Here is an 18,195-nt window from a genome sequence, read left to right as displayed (position 1 = left end):
TGCAAGCCTCAGCAGTTCAGAACAACAGTCAGTGCATTATACAGTATCTCCCTATCTGGAGTGAATTACGGTAAGGGAGAGGAGTCAAACAGAACATGGCCTTAACTCATCCAAAATGCATCCGTTCTTATGAATGGAGAATCATAACTGAGGAGGAAAACAGTGATAGACAGACTCAGTGAATACCGCTCAGAGATATACATACAGAGATGGAAGAAAAGGTTAGAGAGAGAGAGAAAGAAAGAGAGAAAGAGAGCGAGAGAGAGAGAGAAAGAATGTGTTTTGTGTGTATGTGAATGTTTGTTTGAGTGTGTGTGTGTGTGTGTGTGTGTGTGTGTGTTTGTGTGTGTGTGTGCGTCTGTGTGTGTGTGTGTGTGTGTGTGTGCGTCTGTGCGTCTGTTTTCTCTTTATATTCTGTTGGTGTATGAAATAGTCAGACACAGCAAACAAACCTGATCACCTCTTGCCCCGCTCTTACTCCCCTCTTAAAATTACCTCATTTCTCTCTCCCTTTTTATGCTAAACCATCTCACTCCCCCTCCCTCACTCACACGCTCCCTCCTTCTCTCTCTTTCTCCTCTCTCTCTCTCTCTCTCTCTCTCTCTCTCTCTCTCTCTCTCTCTCTCTCTCTGTGTCGCAGTCACAGTGAACCATCTCCATCTCTCTCCTGCTCCCTCGTTCTCTCTCTGTCTGTCTTAAGTATGAAGGGGCTGGGAGAGCTAGGCCCTTGCTCTCTCTCTCTCCATTGCTCTCTCCTCCTCTCCTCCCCTCCCTCGGCTCGTACTCGCTGCTCTCTCGCTGGAAGACGAGAAGGAGGAGGAGGAGGGGGGGGGAAATGGCGATGGGGGGATGCGGCGAGGAGGATCTCTCCCTCTCCCTCTCTTCTTCCTGGCCGTCGCTAGGCCCCATGAATAGGAGGGTCTGGTTCATTTACAGGTACTGGCTGTTTTTGATTTCTTACTGGTCGCAGGGCTTAAGGATAGAGGGATGGTGAGAGGGAGGGAGGGATAGAGGGAGGGAGGGAGAGAGAGAGAGAGAGAGAGAGAGAGAGAGAGAGAGAGAAGCATGCATGTGGACATGGATGGTAGACTGGAGTGATTAGGAAGACAGATGGGATGTGTTGCAATGCATGAGCCTGTGCGTGCGTCCGTGTGTGTGTGTGTGAGTGAGGAAGGAGAGACTCATGCACAGCCCGGTACCGGTAACGTTACAGCCTAGCTTTGTCCCCATGTACATTAATCGCTGTCTCTCCTCTCCTCTCCTCTCCTCTCCTCTCCTCTCCTCTCCTCTCCTCTCCTCTCCTCTCCTCTCCTCTCCTCTCCTCTCCTCTCCTCTCCTCTCCTCTCCTCTCCTCTCCTCTCCTCTCCTCTCATCTCCTCTCCTCTCCTCTCCTCTCATCTCCTCTCCTCTCCGTGTCTGTATGTCTGCTTTCAGTAGCAACACTGTACTGACACAACTGTCTGATAATTGCTGCTTCTCTCATCTGCAGAATGCGTGTGTGTCGTGTTTGTGGGTTTATGTGTGTGTGTCTCTGGGTCTTTGTGTGTGACGGTCTGTGAGCTGTTGTTGATTGAGAACAAGGTATAGGAGGCAAATCTATAACATGTATCCCCGCTAGTTGCGCTGCTTCAACTGTGTCTGCATATGGTGTGTGTTATCAATGTGTGCACCTGTGTATGTGTCCAAACATTAGTGTGCATGTGGTATAAGAGGATAAGAAGTAGTTTGAGGGGTGCATGACATGCCGTGTCATGTGTGGCAGTCCCCCTGGCTACGCTTCTAGATTAGGATACCAATACTTAGAGCAGAGCTGGGACGATAAACCGACCATACCGATCACTTAACGCAGGCATTTTGCTGTTATCGTTCATTACGATAAGTAGCCTATACTAGAGAAATGTGAAGTTTGAAATGCTAATATGGGTGATTGTTAATGGGACAACCATCAAACTAGTAGTAGTAGTTTTAAGGATCATTAAATAAAACTGTGGTGACATTAATGTTATAAACTCATCATTCTATTTATCGGTATCAGATCAATTCAGGCAATTTATCGTGATATGGAGTTTTGTCCACATCACCCAGCTCTAACTTATAGATTGTGTTGCATGGATCAGTTACTTTGGAGATACAGTAGGTATGTATGTTGGAGATAGATATATTGGAGAAACATGGTTAGATGATTGTGGTGTGTTATTACGGTATGCACAACCTTGAGTTGGTGACAGACTTGATGACAGGGGAGCTTGTGTTAGTATAGATACCACTGGGCTGCAGTCCAGGGGAATATTAGTGTGGGGAACCTAACCAACCCAACAAACCCTTAGGTGTGCCGGGGTCTGGAATGAGACCTTATTCCCTATATAGATCCCATGCATCTCTAGTCAACAGTAGTGCACTAGGCTATATTATGAGGAAGAAGGTGTCATTACAGATGGATACAGTCCATGATTGTGTGGTGCTCATTGGTTCATGCTGGCAAATGACTGTATTTAAGTGAGTTGCTATTCCGAGTTGCTATGCCAGTGACTGTATTTAAGTGAGTTGCTATGCCAGTGGAGGGGACTGCATGGGTGAAGAAGAAAGGGAAGAAAAACATGCAGAGATAGAAGCAGAGGGGTGGGGCTTGGAGTATAGTCAAGCAACATACACTATGGAAACATTATTACAGGTAAACAGTATGTTGTATGTCTATATATCTATCATATTATTATGATTATTCATACAGTATGACAATATGTAGATCGATTTATTCATAGACATAGAAAAAGAGGTGAGAAGGGGGCAAGCAAACTTGGAGGACTAAAGAGAGAGAGAGAGAGAGAGATGGAATTGGCTGGGACTATTGTAGGGGGCACAGTAGGATTATCAGCATGTGGGTACAGTATGTTACAGTAGAGACAGTATCTATAGAACACCTGACTAACTGACTGGCTGTTTCCATTCACACTCCCTCCCATCATACTGCCTGACTCACTGCTGGACCACATGCATCACTCATTGACTTACTGATTCATTGACTAAATGGGAAACTGAATGGGTTAATGGTTGAAGGACTTCTGGATTGCATAATTCAGTAGCTGGCTTGCTGATTCACTGACTCAGTGACACACTAGCTGGTTGAATCATTGGATGACTGGTTCACTGACTCAGTGACATATGTGGTTGAATGTTTGGATGACTGGTTTACTAACTAAACTAGGTCTTCCAAAGGGGATCAAGTGACTGACATGCAGGTTCTTGTGGGTATTCTTACTTCTTTTGTGGTCTTTCCATGATAGCTCTGTGTACTATAGTTAGATAGCATCTGGAAACTGCCAATTATTGTCATCTCCCATACTCATTATCCCCTGTTTATTCATGAGGCTATTTTAGCGAGGCGGACAAACATAACCTAACTGCCATTGTATCGCTTTATTGGCTCTACATGTGAGGATTCTTATTGTTCTTCTTTGGATGACAACTTCTGTGCCATTAGAGCACCTAGCTTTGCATACATTGCTCTCTTCCAGTGTAGTCAGACCTCTCTATATTACACCAGCTAGCTCCTACGTCCAGTAGCTTGTTGCTCAGGCAACCACCACTATCATATATAGCCTAGCATCTTAGAGAGTGAGGTTCTAGAACAACATCTCTGGTCTTTCTGTCAACCAACTCAGCGCAATCTTACTGTACCTCGCCTAGTTGCCAACCCAAAGCTGCCAACCGAGCCCCTGGTCTGGTGCATTATGTCATCAGCTGACCCCTGACCCCAGAGAGGACACAGGAAATACAAACCCACTGCCCAGCTCTGGGGAGCCGAGTCAGGGACGAGTCAGTTAAATGTATTCATTCATGTGCTTTAAAAATGTGCCCTCATTTCAGAAGGTCCCTGACCCCTCCCACCTCCCTCTCTCTCCCAGGATTAAGGCTCCCTCCTGGTGCAGTGTGCAGGGGTGGATACCTATCTCCTATCTCTCTCTCTCTCCTTCCTGCCGTCCTCATTCTTCCGCTCCTTTTTTTTTATGTATCTCATGTTATCTCTCTAACTGTCTCTCCCCATCTCTCTCTTAGTGACTATATCATCAAGGAGAAGACAGTGCTTCTGCAGAAAAAAGACAGTGAGGGTTTTGGCTTTGTGCTGAGAGGAGCCAAGGGTAAGGAAATACGTGCGCTCAGCTGTTGATAGATATACAGACAGGCCTTTAATAAACAGGCACACGCACACACACACGCACGCGAACACAGACGAACACACTTGGACAGTCTCACTGTGCTGCATCTATTTCATCAGTCTAGTTATTACAGTCGTTATGACATAATGTTTGTGACCCCTCAGCTCAGACTCCCATCGAGGAGTTCACCCCCACCCCAGCCTTCCCAGCACTGCAGTACCTGGAGTCTGTCGACGAGGGAGGCGTTGCCTGGAGAGCCGGTCTGAGAATGGGAGACTTCCTCATTGAGGTGTGTGCTGCTGGGGCATGATGGGAGCTGTAGTTGGATTCTTCACAATGACTGTTATTCGGAAAAATCACCCTCTCTAACCTATTACATGGACTTCTCTTCTTCTTCTTCTTCTTCTTCTTCTTCCCCTCTATTTCTCTCTCCCTCCCCCTCTCAGGTGAATGGTCAGAATGTGGTGAAGGTGGGCCACAGGCAGGTGGTCAACATGATCAGGCAAGGTGGAAACGCCCTCATGGTCAAGGTTGTCATGGTAACACGCAACCCTGACATGGAGGATGGCCAAAGAAAGAAAAGTAAGAGACAACACAGGGTCTGGAACTATGACGATGATGATGATTATGAGTATGAGGATGATGATGCTTTCCTTTCTCCACAGTCCCCCAGCAGAGTAAAAGACTAAGCACCCCGGCCATCGCTCTGCGCTCCAAATCCATGACCTCAGAACTGGAGGAGATGGGTAAGACATGGGGGAGACAGGTTGGGTTCTGGGTAGTGAATGAAAGAGAGAAGGACAGAGGAGGAAAGGGAGACCAGGAATATAAAGAGAGTGAAAGAGCTAGCACATATAGAAGGAATACAAAGGATCTATAACAGAGGGAGATGTAAGCCTGGAGATTGATAGAGAGTGATGAGAAGAGAAGGTGAAGACAGGAGGGATGGGTAGAGCTAAAGATACATGAAGAGAAAAAAGCGAGAGAGCCCTAAAAAAGAAAGAACTCACTGGGCACAGACGTCAATTCAACGTCTATTCCACGTTGGTTCAACGTAATTTCATTGAAATGACGTGGAAAAAACATTGATTCAACCAGTGTGTGCCCAGTGGGAAAGGAAAGGCAAAAGCAGATGCAAAGTCAGAGAGAGGTATGCTGTGATGGAGAGGGGGAAGCAAGAGAGGCAGAGAAGTGCCACTGTTATATACTGCCATTGAGTGTCCCAGGAAAAGTGGTTAGAACCTTAAGGGTGACAACACAGCATTGTTAGGGTACCAACATGGATGAGAGTCTCAATGCATTTCACTGTTCTTTCAGAGGTTCCACACTGTCACTTCCAGCACCCCCACTACAGGTAACCCCCCAAACAATGTCCTCACCCACCCCCTGATCCTTCTCACTACGCCCCTCTTTACCCCCTGACCCCCTGCACCCCCCAGCTGTCAGCCCTTTAACCCTAGCACCCCCAGACCAGTCCCACGTCTCCACAAACAGACCTACACTGGCTGAGTGTGTTGTTGCCAGGGTAACACTGCAGGGTTGGGTGTCACTCGGAGGGAGACTACTGTGGCTGCTGCTGCGGTCTCTACTGAGCATGCTCACTGGGCCCATGATGATGATTTATGGGAGCAGATCATATGAGAGGCAAGCGGGAGCCTCTGAGGATTCCCTATCTGATCCTAGGTCAGATTCCAGCTCATTCCAATGGACTCCCACATGTCACTCTCCCTTACATTACTCCTGTCCTCAATACACACTGCTTATTATCTCCTGTAGTGGAGAGCCAAGATAGGATCCAGACGGTTGGGTAGCTACTAGCTCACTGTACCCCTGACTATCCCCTCATCACCCCTCTCTGTGGTCCAGCCCCCCTGACTATCCCCTCATCACCCCTCTCTGTGGTCCAACCCCCCCTGACTATCCCCTCATCACCCCTCTCTGTGGTCCAACCCCCCCTGACTATCCCCTCATCACCCCTCTCTGTGGTCCAACCCCCGACTATTCCCTCATCACCCCTCTCTGTGGTCCAACCCCCCTGACTATCCCCTCATCACCCCTCTCTGTGGTCCAACCCCCGACTATTCCCTCATCACCCCTCTCTGTGATCCAACCCCCCTGACTATCCCCTCATCACCCCTCTCTGTGGTCCAACCCCCCCTGACTATCCCCTCATCACCCCTCTCTGTGGTCCAGCCCCCCTGACTATCCCCTCATCACCCCTCTCTGTGGTCCAACCCCCCTGACTATCCCCTCATCACCCCTCTCTGTGGTCCAACCCCCCTGACTATCCCCTCATCACCCCTCTCTGTGGTCCAACCCCCCCTGACTATCCCCTCATCACCCCTCTCTGTGGTCCAACCCCCCCTGACTATCCCCTCATCACCCCTCTCTGTGGTCCAACCCCCGACTATTCCCTCATCACCCCTCTCTGTGGTCCAACCCCCCTGACTATCCCCTCATCACCCCTCTCTGTGGTCCAACCCCCGACTATTCCCTCATCACCCCTCTCTGTGATCAAACCCCCCTGACTATCCCCTCATCACCCCTCTCTGTGGTCCAACCCCCCCTGACTATCCCCTCATCACCCCTCTCTGTGGTCCAACCCCCCTGACTATCCCCTCATCACCCCTCTCTGTGGTCCAACCCCCCCTGACTATCCCCTCATCACCCCTCTCTGTGGTCCAACCCCCCCTGACTATCCCCTCATCACCCCTCTCTGTGGTCCAACCCCCGACTATCCCCTCATCACCCCTCTCTGTGGTCCAACCCCCCTGACTATCCCCTCATCACCCCTCTCTGTGGTCCAACCCCCCTGACTATCCCCTCATCACCCCTCTCTGTGGTCCAACCCCCCTGACTATCCCCTCATCACCCCTCTCTGTGGTCCAACCCCCCTGACTATCCCCTCATCACCCCTCTCTGTGGTCCAACCCCCCTGACTATCCCCTCATCACCCCTCTCTGTGGTCCAACCTCCCTGACTGACTGATTGACACACAGCATGAGTACCCGCCCCCACAGACACCCCCTGCCCTGCCCTGATCTCCCCTCACCTGTAAACCAATGATCACTACCCCTATAGTATGTAACACCCCAAACCTACACTACACTAATGTTGCAACCCCTTGTCCCACTACTACACAAACCTTAATACTGTAACAGCAGTATATATACTGTATAACCCCACACATACATAACCCCTGACAAGGGAGATAATACAACTATACCCTCCATATTTAATGCATAACCATACAGTAGATATATTTGTATTATTTAATCTTCATAAACAAACATATACTATAAAGATCTCTTTTCATATGAAAGTCTGTCCTGCAACTGTTCTTTATGGATCAACTTCCGCTCCTCATTCCATAAGCGTGTTCTCTAAAGCAAGGTTTCAGGAGCAGAATGCGTGATCGAGCCATATCAGCCTCTGCCATATGCTTATTCTAATGCCATGAATTAATATAGCTCCCTCTGACAATGCCCATTAAACTATCTCACCTCTATGTTTGGTGCAGTGTCCCAGTTCACCTAGAAGTCACACTGCAAGATAGCACCAGCACCAGTATTAACATGGACATGATATCACACCCTTACCTGAGTTCTTCAGCATTGTTTTAACAGCACCTTTCTATTCTAAAGCAGTAGCCTAAGCGTCGATTAGAAGGCTAATGACAGTATGCTATCTTTCTTTTTACTGGAAAGTTGTTATACAGTTATTACACAGTGTTGTTTTCTAAACTTTCCTACCACTCACCACCTCTAAAAACGTTGTCCCCACAATACACAAATTCACACACTCACAGCGGGCTGTTTGAACACCTCTCTAAAACCGTCTGTAGAACCCTATGGTCTACTCACGGTCGTGTTCAGTGTTTTAACCACTAACTCTGTCTTTCCTCTGAACTCGCTGCACTTCCCTGTGGTGGGGACGCTTCACAGTGGAGAGAGGTGAGAGACATCTCCAAGCTGTGTGTGTGTGTGTGTGTGTGTGTGTGTGTGTGTGTGTGTGTGTGTGTGTGTGTGTGTGTGTGTGTACGTAAAGAGGACACAGACACCTCTGATTGCAGCACACATAGGAATATGAGTATTACTTATTACAATGATGGTGTTACCGTAACTCAAGTACCAAAGTTAACATCTGCCTTTGCCTTGTCTTCAGCTGCTACCCCCTGGAAAAATAAATCTGGTACGATTCACAAACTTCTTTTATGCTTTGTGTTTGTAGCTATTAAAACTGCAAACGTCTCTGCTAGCCAGTTAGCGTTCAGTCAGCTTACTGGGTTTTTCCGTTTCCTTTCAGAATTTGAGTCTTCACAAGTTACAGAGAAGAAGAGGACAGTCTATCAGATGGCTTTGAGTAAGAGACTTCATATCCATGTACAGCATCAGGGGAATAGCCGGGCTTTATTTTTCACATATCAACCAATTCCCCCTCAGTGGGTGGATGTGTGGGAGACTGTTTGTTGGCTTGATTTGACCCTCTCTTCTCTTCTCTCCCCTCCCTCACCCTTTCCCTCCTCCACTCTATCGCATCCTCTTCTTGTTATCCTTCTCTAACCTCTATACCACTTGCTCTCTCTCTCTCTCTCTGCGTCTCTCTCTCTCTTTTTCTCTCTCTCTCTCGCTGTCTCAGATAAACTAGATGAGATTCTGGCAGCAGCTCAGCAGACAATCAGCACCACTGAGGGGCAAGGGACGCGGGGTCAGGGTACAAGGAGAGACAGGAGCCGGGGCTCCTTTTACGCCAACGAGGTGTGTGTGTGTCGGCGTGTGTGTGTGTGTTCGCGTGCGTGCGTGTGTGTGCGAGCTCGTGTTCACTGGTGCGATCACCTGTCATGAGGTTGAGAGGAACAGTTTGTCCAGTAGTGTTCCTATGATAACACCCACATTTTTAGGAGATGCTACACAATCTCATTTAGTGGGTTATCTTGATGCAACACTCATACAAATAAGATGTATTTGACTGCCTAAGCTACTGTACTACTAGATATGAATAGTGAAGCTATTTTATGCACTTACAGTACCACAGTCTGCAATGTTTATTCTGTTATATAAGTTATATACTGTAAGTTATATCCTTTCTGTTATATAAGTTATATACTGTAAGTTATATCCTTTCTGTTATATAAGTTATATACTGTAAGTTATATCCTTTCTGAACATTGTCCTTTGTTCCCTCTTCCCGCTCTTGCTGTGCAGCCAAATTACGACCAATCAGAAATTGGGATGACAGGGCTGGGCTATGACCACGCCCAGTTCACATCAGGCCACGCCCCCCCGCACGGTATGCTGCGACAGAAATCCATTGGTGAGGCTGTCTGTCTGTCCGTCTGTCTGTCCTCTAGACTCTTAAAGGCCTGTGCTGTAAAACACTGTTTGTCTGTAGCTGTAGTATACCATGTGCATCTAGTCTACCTGTTCTGTTCTGTCTCTGTCCTGCAGTTAACATACATGTTACTCTGGTTCATGTTGTAGTATGTTTCTGCTGTGGAGTATAGCAGTTTACTGTACTAAAATGTATGTGCTCTCCATTGTACTAGTTTTATGGGTTTGTAGGCTGGTACACTGTAGCTAGGAGCTGTTCATCACAGAAGCTGAGCTGGGCTGGAACTGTGGTTCAGTGTGACACAGCTAAAGACAATGGACTTCTCCTGTGACTTGCCAAGTAAACATAACCTGTTTATTGTGGTATAAGGTTCTACAATGTCAGTTTCTGTACTTTTACCAGTACATACAGAGTGATATTGATGGGCATCATATCTCTGCTAGAGGATAGACAGACTTACAGATGAATGAGAGGACTGCCTGACAATTAGACAGACGGGCAGGCAGTTACAAAGACAGACAGACAGCCTCCCACATTAATCATCTGTTCTTTTGTTCTAGCAGTATTTTCTCTGTACCATTCCTCTACCACTCTCTCCTCCATCCCTCACCCATCTGATCGCTCTGCTCTGTCTCTCTCATCCATCCCTATACCTCAGTCCCTCTCTCTCTCTCTTTCATCAGTCCTTTTCATCCTTCTCTTGTATCTCTGTCTGTGGTGTACTGCAGGGGTGACTGAAGAGGAGAAGTCCCATCTCAATCCTCCGGCCATGAAGTTTGCCCGTAGTCTCTCGGTTCCCGGCCCAGATGACATCCCCCCGCCCCCCACCACTGCCCCGCCAGACCCCCCCTTCTCCTCCGCCCCGCCCCTGGGCTGGAGAGGGGGCAAGTCTTCCCAGCAGCCCTCTGTGGCCGTGTCCCAGTCCACCTCCACGGCAGCCCACTACCAGCTCTACTCTCAGTCTGTGCACTTCATCCACGGGGGCCGTGAAAGGGCAGGGGGCCCCAGCACCGGCCAGGGAGGCGGAGGGGTGGACCACACGCACCAGTACTCTAATGCCCCCGCCCACTCCGCTCAGAGCAGGACTGCCTCTAGGAAAGGGGGCTACCCAGGGGAGCCTGTTGGAGCAGGAGGGGCAGGGGGAGGAGGGGGGGCCAAGGCTGCAGGTCTAAGGAGGGGCTACAGTAACGCCCCACCTTCCAGCGGTGCCACAGTGATGCCCCAGCAGCAGCAGACCACCCAGAGCCAGCCGCAGCGGGCAGAGCGCAGTGCCGCGGGGGGGGCTGGAGAGGGGGTACCTAAAGGAGGGGGTGCACGGAGAGGGAAGGGCCCCCTAGTGAAGCAGTCCAAGGTGGAGGACCTGCGGGCTAGCCAGGGCACGCTGGGGGGCAAGGCCCCAGTGGAGAAGAGCTCCATCCCCATCCCCACCATCATAGTCAAGGCCCCCTCCATCAGCAGTGGCAGTGGCCGAAGCAGCCAGGGCAGCAGTGTGGATGCCGAGCCCACCCCACCAGGGGAGACTGACAGAACCCAACCCCTCCACGGACCCCCTTCCACCCCAGCCCCGCAACCCCCTGCTCCCCCCTCCATCCCGGCCCCTCCACCCCCCTCCCTCCGAGGCCAGGATAGTGACTTCACCAGCCAGTTTGGGGCGGCCATTGTGGGCGCAGCACGCCGGGACAGGGAACGCTTCCATGAGGCCCGCAGGAAGAGCGCCTCCATCTTCATGTCTGCCGAGGAGGAGGTGGGGCCAGGGGGAGGAGGGGCAGGCAGGACTCAGGCCTCCCAGCAGCAGCAGTTCAGCCCCCAGCCTGGTGGCCCCTCCCCACGCCTCCGGCCTTCCAAGTCCATCGACGAGGGCATGTTCTCTGGAGACACCTTCATCCACCACACCCGCAGCATGCCCCCTGCCTTCGGCCTGCCGGAGTACTCCTCCCCGGCTCCAGACTACCAGCCCAAGTCTGTTCCGGCTGACTTCTACGGTGCGTCAGGCCGGCAGCAGCAGCAGGTCCCCTCTGGCACCACCTTCATCCACCCCCTGACAGGAAAGGTCCTGGACCCCTCGTCCCCCCTGGGCCTGGCCCTGGCTGCCAGGGAGCGCGCCCTGAAGGACGACGGCAAGATGAGGAGGGAGAGAGGGGCCGAGCACCAGTTTGGACGACAGATGTCCAGTGTGGTGGCATTCCCCCCCCAGGCAACCTCCCCCACGCCGGCTTCCTCAGACACCCATTCCTCCAGCTCCTCCTACCTGGTCACCTCCTCCTCCCTAGCCGCCACCACCTCCTCCACTGGCCGACCCCCCTCCCCCAGGATCCTCAGGGGTGCAGGTTGGGGCGAGGAGGGGGGAGGAGGGGAGCGAGAGAGGGAGGGTGGCGGGGCCAGAGAGGGGCTGAGGGTGCGCTTCTCTGAGGACAAAACAGTCCACACGCATCACTACCAGTCCCAGCACTACCAACCAACCTACAGGGAGGAAAGACAGAGGGAGAGGTCAAGAGAGAGGGAGAGGTCGAGAGAAAGAGAGCGGGACAGAGACCGGGACAGAGAGGGGTACATGAGGCAGCAGACAGCCCCTACCCAGCAGCCCCCTCAGCCGTCGTCCCAGCAGTCTCGCCCGCCCTCCTTTCTGAGGATGGAGAGTGAGGCAGGTGCCTACATCCTGTCTCTCACCCCTCCATCTCCCCCTGCTACAGCCGCCCCATCTCACCCTCAGGGGGGAGGGGGTTCTGCGGGCAGTGGCCTCATGGTTCTGCCGCCCCCTGCCCCCTCGGTGGATGTGGATGATGAGTTTGTCTTTGCGGACCCACTGCCCCCTCCCCTGGAGTTTGCCAACAGCTTTGACCGGGGTATGGGTGGGAGGTCAGGGTACACACACCGCGCCATTATCAACAACCTGGCCTCCCGCCAGCAGCAGCCCCCACCGCCTCCCCCTCCTCCCCCACCGCCCCTTCCAAAAGACATGTTTATCAGCGGGTTCCCGGCCCACAACCCCCTACCCTCCCCACAGGCGGGGGACTCCACGACCTCCAGCCTTACCTCCTATGACAGTGAGGTGGCCAACCTGACCCAGTCAGGAAACTCCCCCACTCAGACATCACCCAACCCCCTCCCTCCACCCTCACCCTCCGGCCTCCAGCCCACAGGACCTCCGCCTCCCCCCTCTGTCTCTCCCCCACCCAGCTCCTTCCACAGACCCTCCCTTGCCATGACCCACTCTCACCACCTCTACAACAGCACGCACACCGGGCGCTCCTCCCCTTCCCATGGGCGTTCCTCCCCCACTCCTCCTCCCAAAGGGCGCTCCTCCCCCACTCCTCCTCCCAAAGGGCGCTTCTCCCCCACCCAGGGTCGCTCCTCCCCCACCCAGGGTCACCCCTCCCCCATCCATAGGAGCTCATCCTCCACTCCTCCTCCCCACTCCATTGCAGGGCCTCCATCCTACCGTGGTCCCCCTCCCATCTCCTCCACCGCAGCCTCCTCTGGCCCCTTCCGGGGCTCTGCAGCCACCACCACCACTGCTGCCACCACCACGAGGACCTCAGTCCAGCCCCACCAGGACAGGACACACCCAGCCCCCTCTGGTTCTACAGCGGCCGGCCGCAGGATAGGGGAGCACCACCCTCACCCCACAGCCAAGGCAGGGGAGTCCCAGGAGACGGTGGTGGACTCTGGGATAGAGGAGCTGGACAGCCGCAGCAGCAGTGACCACCACCTAGACAACATCCTGGCCATGAGCGGAGGAGCTAGAGAGAGGCTGGAAGAGAGGCTAGAGAGAGGGAGGGAGGGAGGAGGGATGGGAGGAGTAGGGGAGGGAGGAGCAGACCTCCTGGAGTCGTACATGAGCTACCTGGACGGACAGACGTTTGACATGCACAACACCACGGCCGCTGTCTCCACCTACCCCAAATCAGGCAGGTTCAGGGAGGGGGGCCGCGCAGCCGAACTACGCAGAGAGACCAGTACGGCCCCGCCCTCCTTCCAGTCACACAGACGGAGGGAGGATGAGGAAGAGGAGGAGGAGGGCGAGGAAGGAGAGGAGGAGGATGACGGAGGACGGGATGGTTATGGGAAGACACAGAATTTGGGGCGTCCCACCTCGCCCTACTTTGACCGGCCCCGGACCCCTGAGATGAAGCCTCTGTGGGGGTCAGAGGGTCAGTTAGTAGGGGAACAGGGGGCCTACCTGGAGGCCAGGAGGCTGTACCCCCCCATGTCCAGCATGAAGGCCAGCATCATCAATGAGCTCAGCAACAAACTGCAGCAGAGAGGAAGCCAGAGATCGCTAAGTAGACACAGGTACACTTTCTATAATATGTTAGGGGATATTTGGTGAGGTTGTGCATGTTGATATGGATAAAATCACCACTGTTGTATTATATTCAGTAGACCAAAGATTTCATTACAAATGCGTGCATGTTTTACATCAATGGAGGCTGCTGAGGGGAGGACGTCTCATAATAATGTCTGGAACTGAGAAAATGGAATGGCATCAAACCATGTGTTTGATGTATTTGATACCATTCCACTGATTCCGCTCCAGCCATTACCACGAGCCTGTCCTCCCCAATTAAGGTACCACCAACCTCCTGTGTTGTAAACATCAATCAACACAGCGATCTCTTGTCCTGGCGCTACTTGTTATGTATTTCGTTGGAATGGGTGAGTTTGTGTGTGTGCATGCGTGAGTGTTTTACTATGTAAATTCTTCCCCACTTTAATGTCCCATGCTTTTGTCTCCGTCTGCTTTATGTCTCTCCTCCACCAGAAACAGGTAATTGCACTCCTCCTTTCTGTTTGACTGGACATAAAACATGACCCCTTTCTTCAATTTACTGCCTGTGTTTCAACAGCAAGAGAAAGGAAAGCAAGTTCATGTCTACTCAACACAACTTTAATAGCAATTAGCTGCTGTTAACATCCCGAGCATAAAATTGATAGCCAATCTAACAGCGGCCATCTTCAGGTTTAGGCTACTAGTGAATAGTGGTGGTGAGGTTGGGTAATGTGTTATGAATAGCCCCTTTATGTATTGTATGTACAGTATGTGACTCTCTTTCTCTCACTTCATCCTGTCTCATTGTCATTCCTTCTTTTCTGTCCCCAGGTTTTCAGAGGACTCCGCCTCGGCCCTGAGCCCCCCCTCAGTTCGTTCCCTGTCCCCCTCCCCTATCCACCACTCCCAGCCCGCCCTGTCCCTGTCCCCCACCCCTTCCTCCCAGTACCCCAACTGGAACCGTCCCCCGTCCCCCCAGCCCCCTGTGGCTGCCGTACAGCCCCCTCCACGCCCCAACTCCCCCATGTCCTCCCCCACCTACTCCCCTTATCCCACCTCCCCTAAACACCGGCCTGTGTATCGCACCAAAGCCCTGGAGTTCCAGTTCATTCCAAGTAGAGAGTCCAGGAAGGCAGAGTCCCACCACCTGCAGCGTAGGCGAGCCCCCAGTCCCCTCATATCCCCCTCAGAGAGGCCCAAACTGGGTCCACCCCGCCCCTCCTCCCTCCCCCTCCTCCCTACCACACCCCTCTACAGCAGCCTCTACGAGCTCCGCGGCTCCATCACCCCTCCCTCGCCCGCTAACCACATGGGTGACCCCTACTTCTCCCCCTCCCCTCCTCTCTTTGCCCCCTCTGGCGCCCCTCCTCCCCCAAACGCCTCCCTGTTGGTGTCTCGCTCCCTCTCCCCCACCCACTTTCTATCTGGTACCTCATCACCTCCCCTGCACCCTCTCCCTGCTCCCCCCTGCCTGAGCTACCCTCACCTCCCTCCCCCCTCCCCCTCCAAGCCCTTTGCCTCCAAGCCACTGCCTTATTGGACCAAATATGACGTGGCTGATTGGCTGGGATACCTGAACCTGGGCGAGCACAGGGAGCATTTCCTGGACAACGAGATCGACGGCACTCACCTGCCCTCCCTCACCAAGGAGGACTATCTGGACCTGGGGGTGACGCGCGTGGGACACCGCATGAACATTGAACGTGCTCTGAAGAGAGTGACTGACAGGTAAGTGGGAGAGAAATGGGTGGATGAGAGGGAGCAGGGTGAGAGGATAAGAGCATAGAGATAGGCCTGTCTTGTAAAATAAACCAAGATAGAACAAATCCTATGCCAGGTTGTAAACCTCTGCCTATCCCCCTCTCCTGTCTTGCTCTTTCATGTCTCTCTCCTGGCTGTCTCTCTTGTCTCTCTCCTATCTCTCTCCTGTCTCTCTCTCGTCTCTCTCCTGTCTCTCTCTCTTGTCTCTCTCGCTCCCATCTCTCTTGTCTCTATCTCCTGTCCCTCTCTCTCTCTTTTGTCTCTCTCCCGTCTTTCTCTGGTTTCTTTCATGTCTCTCTCTCCCGTCTTTCTCTGGTTTCTTTCATGTCTCTCTCTCTCCCGTCTTTCTCTGGTTTCTTTCATGTCTCTCTCTCTCCCGTCTTTCTCTGGTTTCTTTCATGTCTCTCTCTCTCCCGTCTTTCTCTGGTTTCTTTCATGTCTCTCTCTCTCCCGTCTTTCTCTGGTTTCTTTCATGTCTCTCTCTCTCCCGTCTCTTGAATTGAAATCAGGCTCAAAATTCATGAATGTGTTATTCAGATAGTATGGCACTGGGGCAGGTCTTGCTCTTGTTAAAGCATCCATTAATGGCTCAAAAAAATTAAAAACATGACTTTAATCGCTCTTCTCTTTCCCAAGGCTCTCCAGCTCTCCTTTTCCCATTTCTTCTCTGTCACCACGAGGAAGAAGGGATGATGGGAGTCGGAGCTGAGAAGACAAACAGAAAGAGAAAGGAGGGGGGATGGAGTCAGTGAGGGAAGAGGAGAGAGAGAGGCCACAACTGCTGCTATCCATGATGGATTCACACAACAAAAGCAGAGGACCTAATTTCACCCATAGGGAGGACCAATCTGGAACAGAGAGGAAAAAAGGAGCCCTGGAGAAAGGGCTGACCAACACCTGGTACTCAGGGCCTGGCAGCTGACTCACAGATACACTCTCATGCACACAAATAGAGTAACACACACACGCACTGACTCTCATGTCAACACACACACACACACTACAAGGCAACAAATAACAATAGGAGTAAAATAGAGTGACAAAACTGAGCCAAATATATTGAGAGAAACAATCAAATGTTGTTTAGCTTTTTCATCTGAGCAGTTGTTAGTGTTGTTGGGGAAAGAGAGAACGAGGATTGTCCTCATTATTAACACTAGTTAGTGCTTTCTCCTCCTGTCCTCTCTGGGAGCTGTAGCTCCTCATCTCTGCCCTAGGGTTAGGTAGCTGTAGCTCCTCCTCTCTACCCTAGGGTTAGGTAGCTGTAGCTCCTCCTCTCTACCCTAGGGTTAGGTAGCTGTAGCTCCTCCTCTCTACCCTAGGGTTAGGTAGCTATAGCTCCTCATCTCTGCCCTACGGTTAGGTAGCTGTAGCTCCTCCTCTCTACCCTAGGGTTAGGTAGCTGTAGCTCCTCCTCTCTACCCTAGGGTTAGGTAGCTGTAGCTCCTCCTCTCTGCCCTAGGGTTAGGTAGCTGTAGCTCCTCCTCTCTACCCTAGGGTTAGGTAGCTGTAGCTCCTCCTCTCTGCCCTAGGGTTAGGTAGCTGTAGCTCCTCCTCTCTACCCTAGGGTTAGGTAGCTGTAGCTCCTCCTCTCTACCCTAGGGTTTGGTAGCTATAGCTCCTCCTCCCTACCCTAGGGTTAGGTAGCTGTAGCTCCTCCTCTCTGCCCTAGGGTTAGGTAGCTGTAGCGCCTCCTCTCTACCCTAGGGTTAGGTAGCTGTAGCTCCTCCTCTCTACCCTAGGGGTAGGTAGCTGTAGCTCCTCCTCTCTGCCCTAGGGTTAGGTAGCTGTAGCTCCTCCTCTCTACCCTAGGGTTAGGTAACTGTAGCTCCTCCTCTCTGCCCTAGGGTTAGGTAGCTGTATCTCCTCCTCTCTACCCTAGGGTTAGGTAGCTGTAGCGCCTCCTCTCTACCCTAGGGTTAGGTAGCTGTAGCGCCTCCTCTCTACCCTAGGGTTAGGTAGCTGTAGCTCCTCCTCTCTACCCTAGGGTTAGGTAGCTGTAGCGCCTCCTCTCTACCCTAGGGTTAGGTAGCTGTAGCTCCTCCTCTCTACCCTAGGGTTAGGTAGCTGTAGCTCCTCCTCTCTACCCTAGGGTAAGGGTTAGGTAGCTGTAGCGCCTCCTCTCTACCCTAGGATTAGGTAGCTGTAGCTCTTCCTCTCTACCCTAGGGTTAGGTAGCTGTAGCTCCACCTCGCTACCCTAGGGTTAGGTAGCTGTAGCTCCTCCTCTCTACCCTAGGGTTAGGTAGCTGTAGCTCCTCCTCTCTACCCTAGGGTTAGGTAGCTGTAGCTCTTCCTCTCTACCCTAGGGTTAGGTAGCTGTAGCTCCACCTCGCTACCCTAGGGTTAGGTAGCTGTAGCTCCACCTCGCTACCCTAGGGTTAAGGTAGCTGTAGCTCCTCCTCTCTACCCTAGGGTAAGGGTTAGGTAGCTGTAGCGCCTCCTCTCTACCCTAGGGTTAGGTAGCTGTAGCGCCTCCTCTCTACCCTAGGGTTAGGTAGCTGTAGCTCCTCCTCTCTACCCTAGGGTTAGGGTTAGGTAGCTGCTCCTCTCTACCCTAGGGTTAGGTAGCTGTAGCGCTTCCTCTCTACCCTAGGGTTAGGTAGCTGTAGTTCCTCCTCTCTACCCTAGGGTTAGGTAGCTGTAGCTCCTCCTCTCTACCCTAGGGTTAGGTAGCTGT

At 52.2% G+C, this 18,195-nt stretch overlaps 1 protein-coding gene across 1 annotated transcript; it reads left to right on the top strand.

The window, feature by feature from the left end:
- Nucleotides 1-4,053: 4,053 nt before the first annotated feature.
- LOC311123937 (SH3 and multiple ankyrin repeat domains protein 1-like) lies at nt 4,054-16,225 on the top strand (the record flags this gene model as incomplete). The annotated part of the gene is made up of 12 exons (XM_084198154.1): nt 4,054-4,136; nt 4,319-4,443; nt 4,601-4,736; nt 4,820-4,900; nt 8,319-8,345; nt 8,460-8,516; nt 8,793-8,911; nt 9,359-9,467; nt 10,214-12,751; nt 12,911-13,778; nt 14,587-15,483; nt 16,153-16,225. Coding segments are annotated over 12 exons (5,113 nt in total), but the record flags the coding sequence as incomplete, so codon positions are not given.
- Between the last annotated feature and the right edge of the window lie 1,970 nt (nt 16,226-18,195).

Source organism: Coregonus lavaretus (genome assembly GCF_964263955.1).
Source record: "Coregonus lavaretus genome assembly, contig: HAP1_SCAFFOLD_7463, whole genome shotgun sequence".
Taxonomy (NCBI): domain Eukaryota; kingdom Metazoa; phylum Chordata; class Actinopteri; order Salmoniformes; family Salmonidae; genus Coregonus; species Coregonus lavaretus.
This window is presented reverse-complemented; position numbering and strand designations above follow the sequence as displayed.